The 25,705-nt window shown below is 43.0% G+C and overlaps 1 protein-coding gene across 3 annotated transcripts in view; it reads right to left on the bottom strand.

Moving 5' to 3' along the window:
- Positions 1–25,705, bottom strand: part of ELK3 (ETS transcription factor ELK3) — a 56,304-nt gene that overhangs the window by 20,135 nt on the left and 10,464 nt on the right. For all 3 annotated transcript variants that reach the window (XM_006118283.3, XM_075933740.1, XM_014571086.3), the window contains exon 2: positions 8,530–8,738. In XM_006118283.3, coding sequence (XP_006118345.1) covers positions 8,530–8,736 — 207 coding nt within the window. In that variant the 5' untranslated portion in view covers positions 8,737–8,738. The remainder of the gene's footprint in view (positions 1–8,529; positions 8,739–25,705) is intronic.

Genomic DNA, 25,705 nt, shown 5'->3' with positions numbered 1-25,705 from the left:
CCCTGCTCTCACAGCCTGTCACTAGCCCTTTCCATGACATCCATCCATCAAACTCCTTGACATCGAGTCTGCTCTCTGCTCAGCCCTCTCTTCCATTGACACGGTTGTTTATTCTCTCCATATTTCCCTCTCCTCGCCCCTTTCTCGCTCCTCTCGTATTCAGATATGCCCTGCCAACCTCCAACCCTAGCTCTCCCCACCCCAAACAGCCACTTCCTCCATGTCTGCTCTCTCACTCTGGTGGAAATCCTGTGACTGACCAACTTCCCCCACTACACATTTGTTTTCTCCTCCTTCCTAGCTAATCAGGTCTAATGTTACAATTTAATTGAGTCCCACATCCACAATCACAGTCCCCTTTTCACAACTTTTTACTCCCTCCTCAAACACTTCCCTTCTGCCTCCGTTGCTTTCTTTGCACAGGTTCTTGCTACTTTCTTCCAAGCGAAATTCCAAATGATCTTCCTCCTCTCCTCAGCTTGTTTCCCTTCCCCTCCTACAACTCTATCTTCCTTCCCTCTCAGATGCAGAAGTTTCTCATCTGTTCCCCTCCCTTAACTCTTCCACTTTTCCCCATCCCATCTCCTGAGCTCCCTTGTGCCCCATCTCTTCCCCTCCTTACGTCTTCTCTGTAACCTCTCACTTCCTCTGGCTCTTTCCCCTCACAACACAAACATGCTTAATCTCTCCTGTTCCACAAAAGCCATATTCCTGAGTACATTTGCCTTTCCAACTACTGCCTCTCTCCCTTATCCCTTTAAGCTCTAAGCTCACCAAAGGCAATCCCTCTCAGGCATTCTCCTCCTTCCATTCCACCCACTTTGGGACAGGGACTTTTTGTTCTGTGTGCACAGTCTCTAGCACATGGAGCCCTGTTCCACAAAGGGACCTCCTAGGCACTATGGTAATACAATAACCATCATCCTAGACCCTCTCCACTTCTTCTTCCAACCCTTGCATTCCACTGAAATCAAAATCCCTCATGACCTTTTCCTAGCCAAAACTCAGAACCAGGACTCATCCTTCTTGACCTGTCATCTGCCTTCAATACAATCAACCATTCTCCTCTTTTTGAAATCCTTGTCCTCTCTGGGCTTCCATGAAACATTGTCCTCTCCTAGTCCTCTTCCTACTTCACGCCTTCATAATGTCCTTTGAAGGATCCTCTTCATCCTCCTGGCCCCTTCAGGTTTCTGTAGGGACTTGTCAAGGGCTTGTTCCTAACACTGCACCCTCTTGGGGTGTTGCAGGGGCTGTGTACTCTCTCAGGTCCAGTTTCTTCAGTGGGGTGGTCCATAGCACTCTGGCAGTGATGGATTTTCAGCCCTCCAGCTGAACCCTCCTGGATACTTCTCCCCTCTCAGAGTTCTGGGGAACATACAAACAGCTCAGAAGTAGCCAAAGAAAATAAAGGAAAAGAAACATACTGGCCTCTCTTCCTTCACAGGGCCCCAAGTGGACCACAATTCAACTCAAAGTCCACTGGTTTTCTGGCAAAAATGATAGCAAATAGTCTCCACTCTTCTGCGCAGGGGAGCCCTGTTCCTTTTAGGCCAGGGTGTGAGTTCTGCCTCCTACCAGGCCTCTTCCTGGGAGTTTGAAGGCTCAGCAATCTGTTCCCCACCCACAGCTGCTCTTACTGAGCTGACTGAGTGTCATGATTTTCAACCCCTCCTCCACTGCTGGCATGACTTGCAAGTGCAATGGGATGGTGCTATTTCAGCCCAGATCAGCTCCTTAACCCCTTCTAAACTGGTACAGGGTTTATACACTCCTCCTTGGGTCCAGAGGACTCTAGCCTTATCTCCAATCTCAATCTTATCTGTTGGTAATCTCACCTGCAAACAGTAATTCAGCTACCATATCTATGCTGACACAAGGATCTACTTCTCTTCTCCAGACCCTTCTCCTTCTCGCCAAGCTAAAATCTCAGCCTATTTGTCTTGTACCTCCTCGTGGATGTCTAGCTGTTAGCTCAAGCTCAATATGGCTAAAACAAGACTCTTAATATTTCTCCCCAAGACCTCCTCTCTACAGTCTATCTCGATCACTGTGGATCAAACCACTATCCTGCCTTTGACTCAGGCCCATAACCAGGGTATCATCTTCAAATCAGACCTCTCTATGGATCCTCATTTCCAGGCTAAGTCTAAGTATTGCCAAGTCTTTCTCCATCACATCTGCAAGATACCGCCTTTCCTGTCCATCCCCATAGCTAAAACTCTTGTCCAGGCTCTCCTCATCTTGCATCTTCATTAGTGCAACATCCTGTTCTCTGGCCTTCACCAGTGCAATCTAGTCCCCAGATATTCACCTAGCCCACCACTTTGGCCATGTCACCAATCCTGACATCTCTCTGCTGGTTCTCTTCTCTTTTGGTTCACACATAAGTCACCCCTGTTTCGCCTTCCAGGCTTTCACTGCCTGTCCCCACACCACCATCTCTCATTCACTTCCAACCCACAGCTTTTTTTTGATCAGCCCATGACACCACTCTCCATTGCTGGCTTTTAACTGTTCAAACAAGCAAGAAACTATTAGCAAGAACATACTCAACTGTTGCAATGGTACCTGGAGACCAAGGCAGTCTTTCCAATAGCTAGGAATCATCATAAATAGGACTTTAAAGACTCGACACCTTGAGTTTTACCAGAAAACAAACAGAAGCCAGAAGTCAGTATAATGCATGGAGCAAGAGTGTAAGATGTCCTCCTCTCTTTGTCCTACTAACCAAGCAGGCCAGATATTAACTGAAACTGACATTAATAATTCCGCCTGTGAGCCAGGTTTGAATAGTGTGCAGTAAATAAGGCCTGGAGCCACACAATCAACAATGAGGAGAAAATAAAATACTGAATAGCTGCTCATTAAGTTACCACTGTCCATCCTACGCATTTAATGAAGCAGTGAAAAAAAATGTGAACATGTATTTAGAGACAGTATCATAATGCATACAAGGGGTCTGCACTGGCAATCTTAATTTTAGCATTTCCTAAACTGTGTGTGCTTACCTTTGCAACCATAATGGTCTCTTGACCTAGCTTTGTGTGTGTGTGTAAAATTTCCTCGGTTTGTTTTTCTTTTTAACTGAAAAAACAAATCCCACCCTCTAAAATCATACAGACGCCCACAAAAGTCATCATCAGGGTAGGAACTTTTAGATCCACTGCACAGGCCTCTGCCACTTGAGCAAACAGAATGACTGATAGCAATAGTACAATGGTAGTATGAGTTTTGAGGACGGAGGAGGGATTTGTCACTGAGCACACGAGAGACAGGCTCCCTGCTCTCAGTTCCAGTGCCCAGCCCGGAGCAGCTGGGAGCAACCGTAACAGAAAGCCTTGCTTCACACCTATTGTCCAGGGCTGAAGGGAGACTGCTCAGTTTCTCTATGGGAAAGGTGCCCATAGTCTGGTTATTTGCAGAAGCTGGGAAGGGATGGAGCATGCTTAAAGAGGATGGAAACTTCAGAGGTTTTAGTTGCTAAAAGAAGTAGGGCTGGTCTTCACTATTCAAAGACATCTGAATTTTTTAACATGGTCAGAACAACATAATTTTCCCTTGTGTAGTGGGGTATCCACCACATCCAGGCCTGAGGGCAGATAAGAGAGACAGTCTGGCCAATTAACTCCATAGGCTGCACCTGGAGGAAGAGCCAGGGAGCAGGCAGCTAATTGATAGGCAGGAGCAGACAGGGCCTGTAACACCAGGCTGCTGGCGGGAAAGGGTAGTGACTGGTTGGAAATAGGAAGCAGTGTTTGGAGGCTGCAGACACTCCCTGGAAAGAGGGAGGAGCACCAGAGTGCAGAACGCCACCCAGGGAAGGAGCAGAGAGGGCAGAGAGAAAAGCCCAAAACTGCTAGATTGAAGGCCCCTAAACTGCAGTAGTGGGTGGGCCGAGTTGTGGAACACTTGCATTCTCGTCCCAGACAGTAAAAAAAACCCTCCAGATGAAGGGATGCTGGTATCAAGCCCTGCAGATTATGCCCAGCAGCTCCTACTCTGACCTCTACTGCAGCCATCCACCAACCATGGCAACATAGCTCGGGTTGCAGTTTTGTTGGAACGGATGTATACTTGGGGGTTTCACCACATGACTTAAGCTTCAATTCTTGGAGACTCCAGGACAATCCTGAAGGTTGGCAACCCTACCGTGCTTGGCAGAAGTTAGTGAAGCATCTCATGTAGTCACATTTTCCCTCCACGTGGCCCCACTAGGGTTCTTCCCATATATTTTTCCCCTCTTGCTGTGCACCATGGGAGGACACATGGGCCAGAATAAATACGGAGAGAAAAGGTGTTGGATACTTGGCTCTTCCCTGGTTCGTTGACATTTAATCCCTTGCTGATTGACCTTTCACTTTCTCCTGAAAAACTGAAATTGCTTATCCAGTATTACCAGTTATTCAAGTCCTGCAGCAGGTTACCCTGCCTTTGCTGCTCCCTGCCAGCATTCTACTTCGCCCCACCGCTTTTGAATTAGTGTAACAAAACAAAGCACAGATCACCTGCTAACCTCTGGCTAGTCCACACAGAGAAGTCTCTCTGCTGCCACCAGCCAATAGAGTTACTTCTTTAGTTTACATAGCAACAGCCCATGGTTTTGGCTTGGGGTTCAAACCCTGCTGATGACACCTAGGAAGAGGCTATCAGGATACCAGCATCTTGGAAGAGGCACATAGGGGATACAGCTAGTCCTCCAGGAGGTGCTAAGCTAAAGCATTTTGAAAGAGAGAGCAAGCAAAAAAGGGAGGATGGACTGACTGAAAAGATGACAAGCATCAAATGCCATGAAGAAAGGTATGTACGAAGGGAAGACACACAAGCGAAGGGGCATTGTCACATAAAGAGGTGTTCCAGTTCTCTTGGAGAAAAACTGATTTCGAGAGAAAGCACCGCCAAGGACAAATGATTTGTCTCTCTTTTTCAAACAACATAAAATCAGCCACTTGCTGTATTAAACTAATGGCTTTATCCAGCAGAAGCCAGGCACAAATGGTTCGCTCACCAGCAGGCACTCTGTGTGCATTGATCCCAGTCAAGTTTATAAACGGAGAGGTTGGACTCATATAATGATGTGAATTTCCCCATGCTGAGCAGGAGCCTTTAGTGCTCAATGAGGAAGAAATCACCATGCTGAGTGGTTAGAAAATCATATCCTTCTGTACTAGAATATCCTTTTCTTAATCTTTTTGTGCTTTTCAAGCCACCTTCAAAAGGTCTTAAAGAGAGAAAACTTAAATGGGTCCTAGCTTCTTCTCACTGAAATCCTAACATCTTTTTATCAGAGTACTTATGGCTTTAAAATCCTACCCTGATGATGTTTCACTAGCCTGTTAGAACTCCTTCAAAATTCTTGTTTAAGCAACAACAAAAATATCAGTTTACCAAATCCTGTTCAATACATAGAAAACAATTTGATTTTGGGGAAAGTGAATGGATTTGTTTTGTTAATTCCGCTTGCATAGCACCTAATACAAGAGGAACCCCCTTCAGGGTTAGTGTAACACAAATAATAAATGACAACTATACTTTGAGCTCAATTCAGAAATAAATTAGTCTGGTTTCCCCTGCCATGTGGAACATGCAAACCTGCCATAATCATGCTAAATTTTAGCATGAGTCACTGCAGGATATAATCTCATCTCATTTAGCTCCTGGAAAATTAAGATGAGAACAGACCAGTAAGCATAAATAACTATACTTTAAAAAAACAAATTAAAATTAGCATTAACCCTGATTTTGAAAAGCTTGTAAGAAACAGTAGGAATAATAAGTATGAACACACTGTAAAAAATAAATATTTTAATCACATAAAGAATACTGGAACTGAAATAAAACAATAGTCATTCAACGTACCAGAGTAGGTGAAAAGCAGGAGTCTACTATCCAGATAGGGGAACTCCACACTAGATATTTTTTATACCTCCAATGTTGTGCAGTAAGTCCTCCTTTAACTTGTCTTTCTAGTACCTCATCACATATTATGATTCCCTCAAGCATTCATCCCTCTGCTAAACTCAATTTATCAACAAATTCTTTGTTACTCTCTGTTCTCTTTATCACCACATACTTTATTCTACTGCTTCCACATCTTACTTAACCCAGAAAAGTGGGTGACTAGACTAGACACCAACTGAAAGGCCAGTAAAGTAGTTACTATGGCACTGTTTACCCTAATGGAGGTGTTATGACTAGTGTTCCCTCTAAGATTTTCCACCCATGAGTGGAGTGAGTTTTGTCCTGTGCACCAATATTGAGGTCACGTGCGCTTGTTCGGATGTGTGCCCCCACTGCACCCACCAGTTACTAAAAAAAAATTATATATAGAAAAATTGTTATGGAAGAAAGCATCTGCACTTACTGTGCAGATGCATTAGCTCCTGCCTCATCTTCTGCCCTGTTACACAGCTAATCCCCCATCTCGCCCCCTTCCTTCAGCTGCCCCCAGCCCCACCCCCTGTGAACACTGAACAGTCTCCACCAGCTCTCGTGTCAGTAGCAAGGAGCTCAGCAGCGGCTCCAGTTCCCTTAGATTCCATTACAGCCACTTCCCGTCCTGCAGCCGGGTCCCAGGGAGCTCAGTCAGGCTTTGGGCTGGACCCTGGGAACAAGCATCTCAGCAGCCCTGGAACTCTCTCTCTCCTCAGGCAGCTGGGGCCAGAGCCCCGGAAGAATCCCTGCCCAGTCTAAAGCAATGGGCTGTAGCAAAGCTGCTTCTCGGCCCCTCCTGGTGACTTGCACTTCAGCCTGAGTGGCTGCCTAGAGCTGAATAGCCTGGAGATTTGGGGGTGGGAGTTGTACTGCACCATTAGCTATAGTGTGGGACAGTTCTTTGGTTTTTCACATGGGGGAGTGACAGCCCCTGGCCAGAGATGCGGAGGTGCTGCCTCGTGAAGCTGTGCGAGAGCGTGGGCCCTACGCTGGAATGTCGACTGCACTGATATGGACCACTGGATTTGAACACCCTGCCTTACCCACAGCCTCTCCAGACATTAAAGAATCACTGTAATGCTTGGGTGATTACCTCTGCTGCTTGGGTCTTTCTGGCCAGAGGCCAGGTCAATAAACCACCCCAGGCCAGGCAAACAAAAAATTCCTCGGTGGCAGCAGCCTCCTGCCAGTCACGCAGCCCCAATCCCCAGCAGCAGGAGCTGCCTGCCAGCCATGCAGCCACAATCCTTGGAGGCAGGAGCTGCCTGCCAGCCACGCAGCCACAATCCTTGGAGGCAGGAGCTGCCTACCAGGCACCAGCCACGTGGTCCCAATCCCTGGCAGCAGCTGCTGCCCGCCCACACGTATGACCCCCACAGCAGCCGCTTCTCAATGCAGTCTCAGCCCCAGTGGCAGTCAGAGCAGCCACCCCCCAACACGGCCCCAGTCCCACCCGCCCTGAAGCTCTGGCAGCAGGAAGATGAGTGCTACTGCACAGCTCTGTGGAGGTGGTGGGCGGGTTTAGAATTTTTTGTGCACGGCCGCACAGACACACACCCTAGATGGAGCACGGCATATGTCCTTCCCAATATACTCCAGTGGTGTGGTTTTCAGAGGTATTGAACCTCTTTAGCTCCCATTGACCTTATTTGGGTGGGTTAGTGCTCAGAATGTTTTAAAGCCAGGGTAAAATGTGCCTACTCAAAAGTTCTAAATAACTCCAAGTAACAATAGGTTTTTCTATGTAGGATTCCATTTTTACACAGTGGTTGAAAAACATCTTTACATTAATCTACCCAGCAGATATTTTGGCACAGTATCAGCAGTGAACAACACTGAGCCAAATCTATGCCTACATTCCCTATGTGAAGCTGTCCTCTAGGGATGCTGACATACACTACAGAATAGCATAAATACATACCAGCTACCCATTAGAAGATATTATACTCAGTAAGGTAATTGAATTTGCAGAACAGAAACAAGGGGCAAAATCTAAATCATATGTAAGTGGATGCCACATGCACAGAAATCTCTGGCTCAAATCCAGTAGGGAGGTAAATGGTGTAAGTTGGTAAGAAAGCACATATAAGTAAGTGCATGGAGTAAAGTGACATAAATTGGATCGAATTGCCATTCAACTGGTATGTAATTTCATATGTAATAGGGAAATAGCAAGCTAAGCATGTCAGGTGAAGGTAGGAAAGCTATAGACATGCTAGGACGGAAGTTTGTGGGATTCTGCAAATGGATGCAAGTTTCTCCTGTTTACAAGCTCCACCCTAGACCTTGCCCTGCCCCTACTCCACCTCTTCCTGCCCCATTCTACTCCTGATGGGCAGAGCCACTAGGGGTTGCTGAGTGCCCACTATTTTTTCCCCATGGGTGATCCAACCTTAGAGCACCCATAGAATTGGCATCTTTATTGTATATGGTTAATTCTAGCAGAATATAAGCGAGGTGGAAGTCAGAGTGAACATGAGGCAGAGATGGAGAGAATGTGCAGGAAACCCTAGGAGCAGCTAGACTTGAGCAGGGAGCTTGGACTGAGGTTTATGCTTCTGTTTTCTTAATCTGCTTTAGAACAACACAGTTTACCTTGTCATAATAGTATCGGAGTGCTCTGCTCAGCTTGTCATAATTCATATTAGTTTTGTTTTTTCTGAGTCCCCACAGCTTGGCCACCTCTTCTGCTTTGAGTAGCTTGAATTCCCCATCGTTAGATGTCCAACAGATCAGATGCTCGTGTTTCTGATCCAGCAGCAACTGCAATAGGAACTGCCACAATGTGATTGCACTCTCCATGCCTAAAAGGGACAAAAGACAGCACCATGTGAGAGGCATTCAGTAGGCTCAAGGGTCATCTCAACCCTAATCTGTAAGTAGGATTCATTCTATGAAGTTAAAAACAGTTTGGCAAAGGAAGGTGCAAGGCACTAATAATAATTCTTAGCACAAAAATACAGAAGACCAGCACTCCCATGTCACAACGCAGCAGGCAAGGGGGAATGGATATCAGCACGGCAGAGGGGCCTGCGGCGGGTCCAGGGCTGGGGGAGTCAGTAGTGGGGGCAGAGGCAGAAATTACTTTCCTTGGTCTGGCAAAATCCCTCCTCTGGGACCGGTCAGGTTCCAAGGGTGCCGGACCAGGGAGGTCCAGCCTGTATTACCCCTAACCATTGGTTCAAGTATCAGAGCTAGTCATTTTGCCTTTTCTGACTACTGCTTTAGGTGTCCAAATAGGATAAGTAGTCGCTAATTCTAAATCAGGAAAAAAATAGGAATGTAAAGCTACCAATTCTGTGTTTTTTCTTAGCACTTGCTGGTGTTTAATTCTAACCTTGTTTTGCATATCTGATACAGATATCTAAGAATCTCAATATTATCATGTTAACTGGATTTTTAGGAGTATCTATCTAACTGGAAACTATCCCAGAACCAAAATCAGTAGAGTCTACTCTACTTTTATTTTACAGTGCAGCCATTGTGATTATGGTTCCGTGTGGCTGCCACAAGGTGGCATGAGGCTTCTAGCTATTCAGTTCAACCATGTGAGACTGTATGTACCTATCTAAGCAGCTCACTGAACTCTGTTTATCTCTTCACTCATATGCATCCGGGAATTAATTAATGTTTGTTGCTATTCACTCATCAGAAAAACAATCCACTAGGTCCTATGATAAACAAAATGAAACTTCACATGCAGAATATTTAATGACAAAAATAAATAATGTATTCTTCACCAAATTAATGAGTCAGCTGAAGATATTGAAGAATTTAATGAATATCTTTAGCAGGCCAGCAAAATAGAATTAGGAACTTGCTTTAGTCTAAAACATTTCAAAGACACACACAAAAACAGGTTTGCCAAATTAGGATATCTTCTTATGACTGCAAAGGCCTCATTTATCCATTACATTTGGAAATTCAATTTGAACACAAAGGACAGGAATAAATAGCCAACAACTCCCAGATGCGCCATGTAACAATAATATAGAATACTACAGAGGGTAGAGATCCATGAGGAGCCATTCCAGTCTTTCGAACAAACCAGTATTTAAGTTAAACGTTAAAGGCACAGAGGTAAAGGCATAGATTTTATTGGGTAACGTACGTTTTATGCAAATTTTAGGTATTTTTATACAAATCCTTTTATTACCCAATATAGGACAGGAAAAGGGATATAAACACATACAGAAATACAGATATTTAAAGTTACACCAAGTCCCTTTAAAGCAGATATAGTCTATTGGGTAAATAAGTATTTAGCATTTCATAGAGAATTTATCCATGACATTCTGGTAAATCATGCATTTCTATTCATCTGACTCTCACATGTATACACTAGTGGCTAGCCCATCATTACACAGGGAGCAGGCTGATAATCATATTGTTAAAAATACATTTTTATTAGAGTTTCTCCCCTATGTATAATAATATACAATATAAAGAAATATATTTCATTTTACATCTGATGTCTCTTTGGAATGACAAAAAGCATCTGAAATCAACAACTTGTTTCACTTTGAGAAATTAAAAATGGATTTAAAAATTGTTTTAGACTTTTGTAAAACAAATTTCCTACACTGAGACCCTAAATTCAGAATTTTAACTGAAGAAATTAAAAAGAATAAAGGTTACCAACATCTTTCACAGTTACGATGACTAAAATCATATTAATATAATAGTTCAGGTACATAATGTGCATTTCTTTACTTTTAGAACTGGTTTACTTTCTCTTCACAATAACAGAGGGAAGTTTAATTTTGGACCTTAAATGGTTTAGAAGTGTGTTTCACTGCTTCAGCTTCCTGCCCTTCAGCCCTGACCAAGGGACTTGTATTAGAGCAGTGCAGGTAGTGGCAACTACAGCTAAGGTTGCCTAAGTTTCCATTATACAACCCTTTTTCCACTTGCTTGTAACTTCCAGAAGCTTAAATTGTACATGCTGAAATTTTCCATACTGGGTTCCTACCTCAGGCTGATTTTTTTTTTTTAAGTTTTAAATAAAATGGGTCAGCTGTTTCAGAGGACATAGTTAAGGGAAAATATATGGAGCTGTGGAAAAGGAGAAAAGGAACAGAGGGATAGCATCAGAAGAGGGGATAAGGAAGTGAAAGGCTTGGGGAGAGAGAGTTCAAAGGGTCTGTAATCCCTAGAAAATACTCCTCTGCAGAACCTGGAACAGTCTCATCATTCCTTTGCTGTCTAGCAAATAGCTGTGAAATCTACTGGCAAACATGTGTGTCCGCCCCCTCTAGTCTAGGTTGACACAGAAGATAACAGCCTTCTACTGCTACTTGTTATTGCATTAGATCGAGTAATAAAGGACTGTGCTTGAATCTATAGATCCCAATCCTGCTGTTCATCCATATGAGAGGAGAAGTTCCATATGATTCTTTGTGACACTTTTTTCAATTTGTTATTTTAAAATTTTAGGAAATTGCATCCAAAAGAAATACTCTTTCACTGCACAGGCTGGATTGAAGCTATTGTCTGCACGCAGGATCCCTGTTTTATGTGTTGCAGAAGTCAGAAGACGGATGGGGTAGGGAAGGCAGGAAGAGAAAGGATATCTCATGATTAAGGCAGCTGAATAGTGTCAAGGAGAAATGTATTCTATCCTTGCCTCTGCCGCAGAGTTCATATGTGATGCTGGGCAAATCACATATATCCATGTCGACATGGATGGCAATTAATCAAATATGCCTTGTTTTCTGGGAACCCAGTTTAAAACACCTGGGCTGTATCTACACTGGGCCACTTATTCCGGAAAATCAGCTGCTTTTCCGGAATAAGCTGCGAGCTGTCTACACTGGCCCTTGAATTTCCGGAAAAGCAACGATGCTCTGCTGTACAAAATCAGCCACTATTCCGGAAAAACTATTCTGCTCCCGCTCGGGCATAAGTCCTTATTCCGGAACACTGTTCCAGAAAAGGGCCAGTGTAGACAGCCCCAGTAGTCTTTTCCGGAAAAAAAAGCCCCGATCGCGAAAATGACGATCGGGGCTCTTTTCTGGAAAAGCGCGTCTACATTGGCCACAGATGCTTTTCCGGAAAAAGGGCTTTTCTGGAAAAGCAGCCTGCCAATGTAGACGCTCTTTTCCAGAAAAACTGAAAACGGAATAGTATTCCGTTTTAAGCAGTTCCAGAAATTCATGCCAGTGTAGACACAGCCCTGGTGTCTGATTTGCACTCACAACGGAAATTGAAGTCTATGAGAACCCCCAGGGGTGAAAGTAACTTAAAATTTCTTCCAGGTACTGTCCTATTACAATCCAGGTCCCTGCCCGCTCTTTAAATAGCTCCCTGCTGGCTTCTGCCACAGCTCAGCCAGCTCGTGCTGGCGTTGCGCACCAGGGCAAGGCCGCTTACTTTCACCTCTGCCTTTGCTGAACATATAAAGTATTATAAAACATGCCAAATGTTCTCAACAATTAGATCCCAGGTATCTCAGATTGGCCACCCAAAATTAGTTAACACTGTTACAATTTTGGCTTCTGTCTCTGTCCCTCAGTGGCCACGTGTAAAATGAGCATAATAGGACTTCACCTCTCAAGGACTCAGCAATGGTGAATTCATTTATACGTGTAAAGAACAAAGATTCAGTAGATTCCAATTATCAGCAGCTCCTCAGTGGAGAGCCAAAGGTTGCCATTACTTGGTGGTTGCCAATAAATGAAAAAAAAGCTTATGGGGTTGCAGTCAGTGCTCAGCAAATCCCAGTGTTTCATTACTGTGTTGCAGTCCTGGAAGGAAGGACTGGGACAGCAACTGTAAGCAAGTTTGTGGGGTTGCAGCAGGGAAGGAAGCACTATGGCTGCACAACACATCCCTTTTCACTCTCCAGGGGGAAGGGATAGCTCAGTGATTTGAGCATTGGCCTGCTAAACCCACATGGTGAGTTCAAACCTTGAGGGGGCCATTTAAGGAACTGGGGCAAATCTGTCAGGGATGGTACTTGGTCCTGCTGTGAGAGTAGGAGACTAGACTCAATGACCTCTCAAGGTCACTTCCAGCTCTATGCGATAGGTACATCCATGCACTTCCTTCCCTGACACCAATCCCAATGACCTGCCTACAAACAGGCCGTTCTATAGAAAGCAGGGGTAGTAGGATGTACTGAGCCTGGGCCCAGAGTCTCAGGGCAGGACACTGCACATGGAGCTCTGATCTACACTAGGGAGTTATTTTGAAATAACAAGCAGAGCATCTACACTACCAAGCCCGTTATTTCGAAATAATAGGCTGGTTATTTCAAAATCTGTACTCTTGCTTTCTCTGGAGAATAAGCTTATTTCAAAATAGTTATTTGGGGAGTTATTTATTTCAAATTTAGTTGTTTCAAAATAATTTCCTAGTGTAGATGTGCCTGGGGAGCATAGAGAGAAGTATTATGTAGCTACATGGGCCACCAACGTCCTGTTCCTTGTGGAAAGCCCTCCCTTCCTCCCCAACTCTCCCTGCCACCTACCTGGGTGCTACATGTACCAGCACTTCCTCCCTTAGCTGCAGCCCTGCAAACCTGTGTGTGGTCTGGGCTTTCCACAAAAAGCTGTCAGTAGCTGGTCTGCCCTGGACCAAATCAGTTCCAGGCAGAATGTTCCTGTTTACAGAATATTGTTATTAATAGAGTTGCTGTTAAGCTAATATGCTACAATGAAAGCCCCGCAGAAAAGCCAGAGAAATTAATAGAGCTGGTTGGGAATTCCCTGTCAGAATGCTTTTCTGACGGAAAACACAGTTGCTACAAAATCAAATTTTTTTCTGAAAATTTTCAATTTTCTCTCAGGAAAATCTAAATGAAATATTTGGGATGGTTTGATCCAAATTGGAATATTTTGGTTTTAGAACTAAGCTGAAATATTTTGTTTCAAATCAGTTCAACAAATCATTATTTGGGCCCCCATTCTCTCCTCTGAGCTGGACTCCATGGAGAACTACAACTTCCCATAATGCAGTGTGAATTTCCCCAATTTACTTCCATGATGCATCTTGGGAGTCAGATGGCTCTGGATGCAGTAGGGGAGATGCCAGGAAACCTCGCCAAGATAGGAAAATGATGGCATCAGGCTCCCTAATTACCTCTCCTATTAGGCAATGAGATACTATGGAACAATGTAATTTAATACTAAATTAATTTAAAGCATTTTGATACATATTGATTTTTGGCAATGTCAATGTTTAGTTTCAATTCAAAATGGCAACACATATTTGTTTTGCCATTTCAGAATAAAGTTTTTTGAAAACTTCCATTTCACAAAAAAAATGCAAAATGTCAACTTTTTGTCCTAATTTGGGGGAGGGGACAAATGCTGAAATGTCAGAATTGCCCATGGAAATTTCTAATTTTGCTCAGCAAACCTAGAAATTAATTTTTTATTCAGTGCAAGGTTTGAATAGTGTGCAATAAATAATACTGGGGGGGGGGGGGGGAACGACACTGAATGATGAGTATATTAGGAGCAATGTTAGCAGATCAAGAAAAGTGATTATTCCCTTTTATTTGGCCCTGGTGAGGTCACCTCTGGATTATTGCCTACCCCCCCCCTCCCCCGACTATAGAAAGGTTGTGGACAAATTGGAGAATATCCAGCAGATAGCAACAAAATTGTTTAGGGGGCTGGAGCACATGCCTTAGGAAGAGAGGCTGAGAAAACTGGTCTTATTTAGCCTCAAGAAGAGAAGAATGAGGGGTGATTTGATAGCAGCCTTCAATTATTTGAAGGAGGGTTCCAAAGAGGATGGAGAGAAGCTGTTCTCAGTGGTGGCAAATGACAAACAAGGTACAGTGGTCTCAAGTTGCAGTGGAGGAGGTCTAGTTGTCATATTAGGAAAAACTATTTCACTAGGAGGGTGGTGAAGCAGTGAAATGGGTTACCTTAAGGAGGTGGTGGGATCTCCATCCTAAGAGGTTTTTAAGGCCTGGCTAAACAAAGCTCTGGCTGGGATGATTTAGTTGGGGTTGGTCCTGCTTTGAACAGAGGGTTAGACTAGAAGATCTCCTGAGGTCTCTTTCAACCCTCATCTTCTGAGAGTCTATGAAAAAGAAATACTGACATCTAACTATTCAGTGAACAACATCATCCTGTAAATTGAATGAGTCAGAGGCTCTGTGGAAAAACTTGTATGTGATCAAATAATTCAAGAATGTATTGTAATGCATATGCACAAGGGGGCTGAATTAAGGTTGTACAGGGATTCTGGCATGCCTAACTTTTGAATGTTTGACTTTGCAACCTTAATGTTCTTTACGTGTAGGGATTTTTGATGCAGTATATTTGGGGAATGGACATTTTCACCTAGTGATTCAGAAGTATTAGGTTGAGCTGAATAGTCTATTATATTTTCCCTCCAATTAACGTTATCTCTGATGATATAAATAATTATCGGTATAACAACTGGTTGCCAAAAATTATGCTTGGCAAAGGAATAATCTGTATAAAATGGGGATCTGCAAACTTCTCAATCAACTATCAGTTTACCAAACTAACTGAATGAAAAATGAATGGGTGCGTGGCACTCGGACGCAAGCCACTGGCACCGCTAACATAGCAAGAAGGAGCCTGGAATACCACTGCTGACACCAAGTACCAGTGATTGGGAACCTACTTTAGAGTACACAGACAGGCCTTTGACAAATATTATGAAAGATGCCCTTCCAAATGACTATTCCCAGAAATGCTCAGCAATTATTATAGATTTACACACACAACACTACCATCTCCTCCTCCATTATGCTGAATTTTCATTGCTCATTCCAGACAATTTATATTAATTTTCAGACACAACTGTAAGCAAATTGGAGTTAAGACTAAGAGTACATATCAGTAATTTGAGGGTACAAAAATGAAATAAGAACAAAAGTCTCACCTTACAAAGAATGTTTCAAAAACAACCATTAGAAACACAGGAAATTCAGAGTTAAGGTTAAAATGGTCAGTCACCTTATCTTTGCTTAATGACATGAACTGGGAGGCAGAAAATAGGATACTTGGTGGTGATAAGATCTGTGAGGCCCTACGATGGGGGAACTAGAAACTCCAGAGTAATTAGGAGGCAGAAAGGAGGATACCTTGTCAGAGTTGTCAACCATTAGTACATTCTCAGACAATCAATAAAAAAGAACTAAAATTGGACCTGCCCATAAAATCCATAAAACATTTTAATAACAGTAAAAAACCACTGAGCTTCCTCCCCCATGATCCTGGAGTGAGATCTATGCCATGGGGCAGATCCAGGAACTCTATAATTCCTGGGGCAGCAGCAGGGAGGGGAATTCTCCTGGTGGGGGCTCCCTGCGACCTGCTGGTAGGGGCTGCTTTTTTCCATCTCTGGTGACCAGCTTTGAATTTTTTGGCATCACTAACATCCCTGCCCTGCTGCCTCCTCATGCTTCTGCTGCAGCCCTTCATTCAGCGCTTTCAGCCTCAGACAATGTCTAGACTGCAAAGAAAAGTCGGCAAAAGATATGCAAATTGCAGTTTGCAATTTGTGTATCTTTTTCCGCTTTTTTTTTTTTGAAGAGGCTTTTCTGAAATTTGGCCCATGTACATCCCTTTCAGAACATCCCTTATTCCTCGTACAATGAAGAATACTGGAATGCCGAAAACGCATCCGCTTTTTTGGAAACTGTTCCGAAAAAGTGGACATGTTCCTTGGACACGGCAGAGCTTTTCTGGAATATCAGAGGTAGTGTAGACATGGCCAGAGATGTGAAGCAGATAAAACCCGAGAAAAAGTCTATTTTTCTTTCCCCCTTTTGAATCTTGCCTTGTGCTCAAAAGGGTCCCTTTTTTTATGTGCGCCAGTCACCTGCCTTGCCCCTAAAGACTCTCAGAAGTTGGAGGATGCTGATGTGGCTAGTAAGCAGGTTAAATTAGTGTAATAACATTGCTATAGTGATGTATGAATAAAAATCTTAAATATTGTTCACTTTTGTCCTATCTTTATATTATGTAAGAATGTGTCTGTAAAAGAACTTTGGTGGTCCTTTTTTTTTACGCTCTCCTTAAAATAATTTTCAGCAGTTAGCAACCCTGAACCTTGTGGTGTTCAGAGAGGGACACTAACAGCCTCAGCGGGCAAGGTGTGTGTAGGGGGGAAGAGGAGAAGGGAGGCATGGCTCCCACTTCCAGAACAAGCAGGGGCAGGGCAGCTAGCCCTTTGTGCTGTCCAGAGCATAGCTGGCACTCCAGCAGCAATTTAAAGGGCCCAGGGCTCTGGTGCCACTGCTGCAGCAATAGTAGCAGCAGAAGCTGGAACCCGAGACCCTTTGAATCACTGCACCCCAAGGCAGGTGCTTCCTTTGTACCCCTCCCCATCAGTCGGACTGTGTTCAGCAGCTCTCTGCAGTCCTTGGCTTTACCAGTGATTTACCTAATATGGCCTCTAATCTAAAGGTTCCCCTTTTTCTCCTATGTTCCTTGCCTTGATTTTTTCCTTCAGTTCTCAGGTTTACCTTGCTGTGGGCTTTCTAAGACAGCAGGAACTGCTACAGATCTTAGTGAATTATGGGGAAATCATGTAAACTTTAAAAGTGCATAGACATGGTTCTGCATAGCCCCTGAGGTCAAAAGCAGCTCCTCCTGACTTTAGAAACTCCATAGAGGCCTGGGACTGGAAACAAGTCAAAGTATGGAAACTGCGTGAGCAGAGGTTGACTGAGAAAGCACAGAGGCTGCAGAGTATCAGAGGCCAGTAAGTCTGCAAACCTTGTAATGGCTAAAGCTTGGAGTGGTCAAATCTGCACATGAAAAGGATTAAAACACAGGCCTAGCCAGAGCTGGGAAAATAATTTCATTAGATACATTTAAAAATTATCAATTTCTTTTGCAACCAAAGCAGCTGCAAAACATACAATTACTACACACACACACACACACACACACACTCTCACACACTCCTCACCCTTCAATGCACACGTGCATTCATGTCTCATACAGGAAAGTACTCTTTTGCAGGCACACTCATTTATCTTTAAACAGATGTTTGTCTTATTTTCAACTAGTCTGGAAAGTGAGTGTGTATTTTTTGTGTGTTTATTGCCTTTGTATCCTAATTCTGGCTAAGAGCACGATTCTCTGAGCAGAGTGACGTTGTGCATTGTTAGATCTCTCATTCTTGTTAGCGTTCAGCTTCCTCTATTTCTGCAGGTTACAGGCAGGAAACTGGAAAATGGGCCACAGGAAACCTGGCCTCCTACATCTGTCCCAGTTCATAAGCGCAGCTCTGGTTTTATTTTGCTAAGTGTCTCAGGTTTGTTTTAACCCTTGGGATGATAACTGCATTAGCTTGTGAAAGAACATGACTACTTTGCAGATAAATTACATTATTTTGATACTTAAAAAAAATGTTAATGGATGCAAGAAATTATGAGTTGTGTAAATTTTTAAATGTACCAATATCTAGCATGAAAATAATCATTATGCAAATTTTAAAAGAATTCATTTTCCACTGAAATGACCAAAATAGTTCAATTTATTGTAACCAATGCCCATAGCTTAAAATAAATAAATATGTTTAGAGAAAAGTACAAAATATGTATTTTCTAGCTCATTCATCTTATCTATTTATATTTTCAATTTATAAACCCACTACTATGGTGAACATCTATATTGAAAGTTAGCAACTTTCAGATGCTTTGCTATGCTTTTTTTTTAAACAGTTGAATTATGAACGTATGAAACATGCTGCTTATGAAAGAGAAAAAAATATTATCAAGAGTATTTTTCAGATATATCTGTTTTGTACAAGACTTCAGATACATATCTGAGCTAATGATGTTTTTGAGACAAGTTGTGTTTCTATAATAATTAGCAAGATAATTAATTTTTACCCTTGATATTGGTTTGTGTAACAACCAATAGATCATGAGAGGTTGAAGAAAATGGTGAGTACTACCCAAACGGCTGCACAAGAAAATTTTAAAAGACCATTGCAAAAGTCTGAGTCAGTCTTCAAATTATATTTCTCAACAGTTATATTTCAGGGATGACAAATAGGATGTGGTTGGTGAGAATTTAGCATTTCTGCCAAAACGAAGAAAAAAACAAATATCAGTTTGTTTACCTAGAAACTTTGTCAAATATTCAGCAAAGGAAATCTTACTACTAATTTAACTGACCTTGAAAAAATAAGCTTGCAAGTAAATGTGTAAATATACACATATTAACTTGATGAAGAACTTTCTCTGGTAAATGCCAACAGAACTAACTTGGGCTGCAGTGCATACCCACAGCACTTTAGGGAACTTTTTGTGCACAGTATAGAATGTTGGTAAATTTTCCATATCCAGAAACTGGAACATTTCCTGCTAGAGCATCCTCAGAGTTTTTCTATTGTGTTGAAGCTGCAAGAACTTTCTAAATCAGGACTTCCTCCTATTATATTTTAGAGGCGTCTTTCTGGGAAATGCAGATTCAAGTCAAAAGGTAGGAATTCCTGCAGCACCACCCAGTGGAAACATTAGAAAAAGTTAAAGATTGACCCAACATAGAAGTTCTGAGAGATCTTCAGAAGAGCAGTAGTAGTGCCTCCCAATAAAGGTGTTATAAGATGCACAGAGCTTTAGTGCCTTTAGTGCTTAGCAGTATTACATGAGTTAAGCATAATTCACCACTCGTGTATAAATAACTTAAGCAGTTTTTCCTCAGCTTTTAGTTTTGTATAATTTTTTATTAAAAAAAATAATAATTAACATATCGTCCCACCTCCCCCTCAATCACTGTCGTCAGACTTTCGGCTCTGTACAGTTTAACAGACAACAAAATTAAAACCGCAATAGACAACAGCAACTGCAAATATATTTTTAAATGACAAAACAAATCTACATAATTAAAAAGGAAGGCTACATGCACAGGGACTATAGCAGTTGTTGAAGAAAAACATTTCTGATACAGCAACATCATAAATAGATTTTTAGTGGAGAGCTATAGACTGAGGCAGATGCCTATGAGTTCCACAACCTATATAGGTTAATACAGCAAAGACTTGGTCCCTTGCCACACTGAAGTGTGATGACAGAACCCTTATGATGTGACTATCTTCAGAGTGGAGACACCCAAAGGGATAAGACTCAAGAAGTAGCCTCAACAAGAAAGGAATATAAAGCCCTTAATATGAGGGAATGTGGCTCTTTCCTTCCTCTTAAGGGCTTTAATGAATGTATTTAACTATTTCTAAAGCTAGCTCATAAACAGAAGTGCATAAATCTATAATGGCTCCAAACATTCACCTTGGGATAGATGTAAAATGAATACAGACTCTTTTATATTTCATTCATCTACTCATATGGTGTACATCTGTGGCATGTTGGCAGTGCACTGGGTTGCAATCCGAGGGACTTCCAGGTTCAAAGGCAGCCCTGTATCTTTATTCTCCCCATATGAATTCATTGCATTTTTGCCTGTGTCAGTGGGGCTCAGTTATTATTATTTTTCTATGTTACTTAAAATCTTTTAAATTCTCCATTTTAAATGTTAAAAATATATATGTACAACTGGGAAAACCGCTAGATAAAGGTACAATAGCGTAACTGCTGTATATTTAGATTTTTCTTGTTGTTGTTTTTGTAGGTACAGATGCTACTTCTGAGATATTTACTCAACATATCTAGTGATGATTATTCCCAAAAGTAAATATGACTCCTTTACCAGTGAGCCTGTTCTTTAACTTGTGTTTAAAAACTTCCAATTCTGTGACAAAGTACTGAAACAGAAACAGATACTGATGACTACAATGAGGAAATGCATATTAACATGTGTATAAACATTGTAAATGTTCCCTGTATATTTACTGCTATATTTATATGTTGTTTATCTTTATTTTTAAACCAATCTTCCACCGTTAACTGATGTCTTTACTAGAAACTCAGGATAACGGGTCTCTCAATACCATGAAAATATATATATATATATATATATATATATATATATATATATATATATATATAAAACCAAAAGGAAAGGGAATGCAATTCCAATAATTTAATTTTGGATCAGTTTGAAGGTAAGATTGAGACTTGAAACATAGTGAGGTGATGGCAACATATGTTGGCAAACTTAGTTACCCCTCTACTGTAAATCTGAATGTTCAGAATCGGTCGGCTTAAGAAAGATAAATATCTATCTAATCTATCTATATTAAAGTGTGTCTGTCTGTACATCTGTCAGTCCGTTTGGTCAAGACCTCCTCCTAAACCGGAAGAGCTAGAACCACCAAATGTGGTATGCAGCTGCCTCTTATCCTAACTGAAGCCCAGGTCAGGGTTTGGTTGTGCCTAGAAAACGGGAAGTGCAAGGAATTTGATTGTTTTTAATAACATGGAAAGGGAAGGGGCAGAGAGTGAAGGGATGTGAAACTGAGAGTGGCCACGGGGGGACAGCTACAGCACCAAGAAAATGGCCAACAGGGCTGGGGCTCTGCCATGTTGCCTGCCAGCACACTGTTAACGAACTCCTCGCCTCAAGCCTGCCTTCCCCCCCTCATGGAGAACCAGCAGGCTGTGGAAGGGGTGCTGTAAGGTGCCAGTCCCCAGACCCTCACCCCCACAACAGTCTGCAGACTGCAGGGGGGGCTGAAAGCTGGGGCAGCCCATGGAGCCTAGCCAGCCCCCCAAAGCACTTCTCCAAATAGGCTGCAATATGGAGGGGGCAGGTGGAGACTGGGGGTAGCCCTGAACCTCCCTCCTCCCCCCGGACCAGCTGCAGGACAGGGGTGGGGGACAGCTGGAGGCCAGAGCCAGCACATACAGTGCTGCTCCTCCTAACAGGCTGCAGGGGAGGGGAACCACTTCCCCAAGCAAGGCCCCCCATGGAGCAGCTGTAGGCCAGGGGGGCAGCAGCAGTCCAGGGACTGCCACCCAAGATAGGCTGCAGAAGTAGGCCGGGGCTGCCCCTCCCCCCAGACAGGCTGCAGGCCAGGGAGGCACTAGCAGGCCAGGGGCTTCTCCTACCCATCCAACCCCCACAGGCTGCAGGTTAGGGGAGGGAGGCTGGAGGCTGGGGCCAGCCCACAGAGCCCCAAACCCCACCCGACAAGTATGCAGCCCCAGAGCTGCACTCTGGGATGCTCAGCCCCCGCCCTTCTGGAAGAGGCACTGGCTGGGAAGCACTGCCATAGCCCCCTGGGAGAAGCTGCCGCCGGAGCAGCACCCTCCCCACCTACCAGTCCTGAGCCCCCTCCCCTGCATTCTGTACCCTCTCCCCCTTGAGCCTCCCATCTCCTTTTCCCTACCCCCAGGCCACCACTCCCTGCCTGGAGCCTCCCCCCCTCCCCACACACACACCTCCCAACCCTCTATCCTAAGCCAGCCACTCCCTGCCTCCCCTTACCCCCAAGACTTCATTTTAAAAAAATCATTAAAATAAAGTATGTACCTTTTTCATTTATTCCCCCCCTCCCCCCCAAAAAAAGGCCACACCTCACTGAAGACCCAAGCAACATCTGGTACTTATGCTAGTAAAATTATAAAGCAGCACAAGCAGGTTACCTGGGTGCTTACACAATTGCATTGGTATTGTGTCATATTGATTAGACAAAAAATTGCATAGTAAAAGGCAATCTGGATACATACATAAAGATTTGCATACACAGAATCTCCTAAATAAAAGCTAATGTTCCTTTAATAGCTATTATGGACTAATCCCAAATCATAAATCCCTTATTCACATGGGTGAGCAGTTACTCACAGGACCCACAGTTGCTGGCTTCCATAGGAGTAGTCCTGTGACTCTGTTCACCAGAATGAGTAATGGGTTCACCATCTAGCCCAGGCATGTCCAAAGTCCGGCCCGCGGGCCAATTGTGGCCCATGTTCCGATTTAATACGGCCCCCGCTTCCTACCCCTCTCCTGGCTCCCCGGCGCTCTTTTGAACTGGCGCGCCCAGCACGCCGCTGCCGCCGCCCATGACCTCTGCGGTCCTAGAGCGTGCCCTGTAGGGCACGTCCGCAGCCCCGCTCGGCTGCGGGTTCGCCCTGCCCCCGGGCCGCCGTGAGGCCGGCGTGCCCTGCGCTCTCCGCCCGCCTCCGACCCTGCGGGCCCTCCGCCTTCGGGCTGAGAGTGCGGGGACGGCCCTCACGCATGTTCACTTCTTCAAATCTGGCCCTCTTTGAAAAAAGTTTGGACACGCCTGATCTAGCCCTACGTTAGGAATCACTAGTATGTACTTTCATGTGTCTCATTTCTCGGTCAGGGAACACCTCCTCTCTCACCTTTGTATCTCAAATCCCAAAACTTTTAGTTCCCTCCTCCTTTTCTCAGGTACAAAATTCATCCATAAAGTTCTGTCTTGCCAAAAGCCATCCAGGTTCTGGTTTGCTGTAGTGCTAATGCTGGAACCTAATGAAATAGATTAAACTTATCTTTTAGTTTGCACCATTTTTCACATTCCTAGCGTGCTGATAAGACAGGTATCACCCAGCATCTTGTGTCTCACTTCAATCGTTAATGTAAACACTAAAATAGCTAATGCGCCATAATTTGCAGTTTAAAGTACACGTTATTTAAATAATAATAAAAAATCTGGTCATTGTCCATTAGGTTTGGTAATATCCTGTGTACTTAAATTAATTCCCATGGTTGCTGCATACGATGAGGAAAAGAGGGAAAGAGCATCACTTCAATTTTTGCCGCAAACAATTCTAAAACACAAGGCTTTAGAAACAACATTTTGTTCACCAACTAATCTGTTAATATCTCTGCTGTTGCTCAGGACACACGGCAATAATTATATTCTGTATATTGCATCACGGATGAGGTATAAAGTCACTCCCATCAGATAAGATCTAAAAGCTATAGCCATGATCCTCAGACCTCATTATGTGACACAGCAAAGGGGGACTTGTGCCACCTTTATATTCCCCTAGTCCTGGAGCTGACTGGGGATCAGTTCAGCCTCATTAGAGCTGTTTGGAACCCCAGGCTGCGTTAACCTCCATGGTGCTTTGCAGCAAACAGAAATTGCAGGAATGAAGCGGTGCTGTAATTAGGTTCCCTATGCCAGCTGCATTCCACTGAAGGATTCTCCTCAACTGACCATTTAGACCAGCTTTACGTCGGCTGAGTCTTCATAGAGGCCAAGATCTGACCCCTGTATCTGGAAGCTAAATCTAGATCTGATTTCAGCTAAATTAACATAATCTGAAATCAGAGGAGTTTTTCCAGACTACACTAATGTAACTGAGATCAGAATTTGACTCTCTTTCTGTTATATGCTTTCTATTATTATTTATTCTTCTACGGTAATACTGTTTGTTTTGCCCGGAAAAGCTGAATGAAGTACTTAAATTGTAAACTTTTGGTATCGGTTTGCACTAGCACAAAAGAGGCTGCTGAACACCGCTGCAATATAAATTGTTTAATAGTTATAATATGTTCCAGGAACTCTCTCAGAAAGCTCAGGCTGAAAGGTACTCAATTAACTCTATTTGTACAGAACAGACTGATGATAAAGGGATATGTGGAGAATTACAGTGAAATGCTGCCACTAGAGAAATGTATGCTGTAATAGAAATCTGTTCTGCAGATGTATTAGTTTTGTGAAACAACTGACATGTTAACGGTGAAACGTTTACAATAATATATTTAAATAATTTTAACAAATCTCCTAAGTAGATGATTAAACAAATGTAAAAATATTAGGTTTTAAACAAATTCCTACTTATGCTTTTTTGGCCAGTAGTTTCAAGAAAAACGTCCATCTTGCAAGATGGTATTTTACAGAGCTAATACTTAGAGTGTCTTCCGAGTTAATACCAAGAGAGCCCTTTATACATTAAAAAAAAATTATGATTGAAAATCACGTGCTTGGGGAGACTGTGACAATGATTCATTATGTGACTTAACAGCATTTTTGTTAGCAGCTAACACTGTAGTATGTTTAAAAATAAATGAAGGAAACATTTTAAAGGGGCCTGCATACTGGTATGGAACTCTGTGAAGGTGAAAGAACAGATCCTGTGTATTGCCCTTGAAGTTAGGATGCTAATAATCCTGAGGTATGATATTAAGATAAAAATGAATTACTACGTATTTCAAAACCCCCAGAAAATGAGCTAGTGTTGCTGCTCTGTATTTGGGGGGCCCATGCAGGGGTCAAGGTTCTCTGCATGCCATGAAGCTGCTCTGTATATCCTGACACAATAAGCTTTTGAAACAGGACTGTGACACACCAGGAAGAGATTTGGTCCCTGTAGGGCAGGGGCAGGCATGGGAGTGTCAGGAGCTACTCTGGTCCCACTAAGGGTTGTACTAAAAAAAGCTTAATTTAACTCATTCATCCAATGACATTAACAGGAATAGTCACATACTCCAAGTTAAAGTAAAACCTGTGTTATCCAGCACGCTTGGGGATTAGGGCGTTGCGGTTATCTAAAAATTCCGATTATCTGAGGGTCCCATCACCCTAGGAAAAACCAATGGACAATAATAGTAAAACTTAAGTTTTTAATATTGGTAGTTTTGTACTGTGAGGCAGTTGGTCTCATTTCTATTTTAAGTTAAAGTTGATTAGTACTTCTTAAATAAAAAATTGTTAAGCCAGTCATGGTAAACCAAGCCAGACCTGTGCACCTGAAGATGTGACAGTATTGTGGATGGGGGCAATGACAGTTAACAAAGTTTTCTGGTTAACAGTGTGCCAGATAACGAAGGTTTCACTGTATGTTCAAATGCTTTGCAGTATTGCTGTTGCACAACGATGTGTGTCCTAGAGAAGGATTCCTTCTCCTTCATTTCATGAAAGGAGTTAGCCAGCTGGTACAGTAATTCCT

The sequence above is a fragment of the Pelodiscus sinensis genome, chromosome 1 (assembly GCF_049634645.1).
Source record: "Pelodiscus sinensis isolate JC-2024 chromosome 1, ASM4963464v1, whole genome shotgun sequence".
NCBI lineage: Eukaryota > Metazoa > Chordata > Testudines > Trionychidae > Pelodiscus > Pelodiscus sinensis.
Note: the sequence above shows the minus strand (reverse complement) of the source record. Positions and strands in the feature narration are given on the sequence as shown.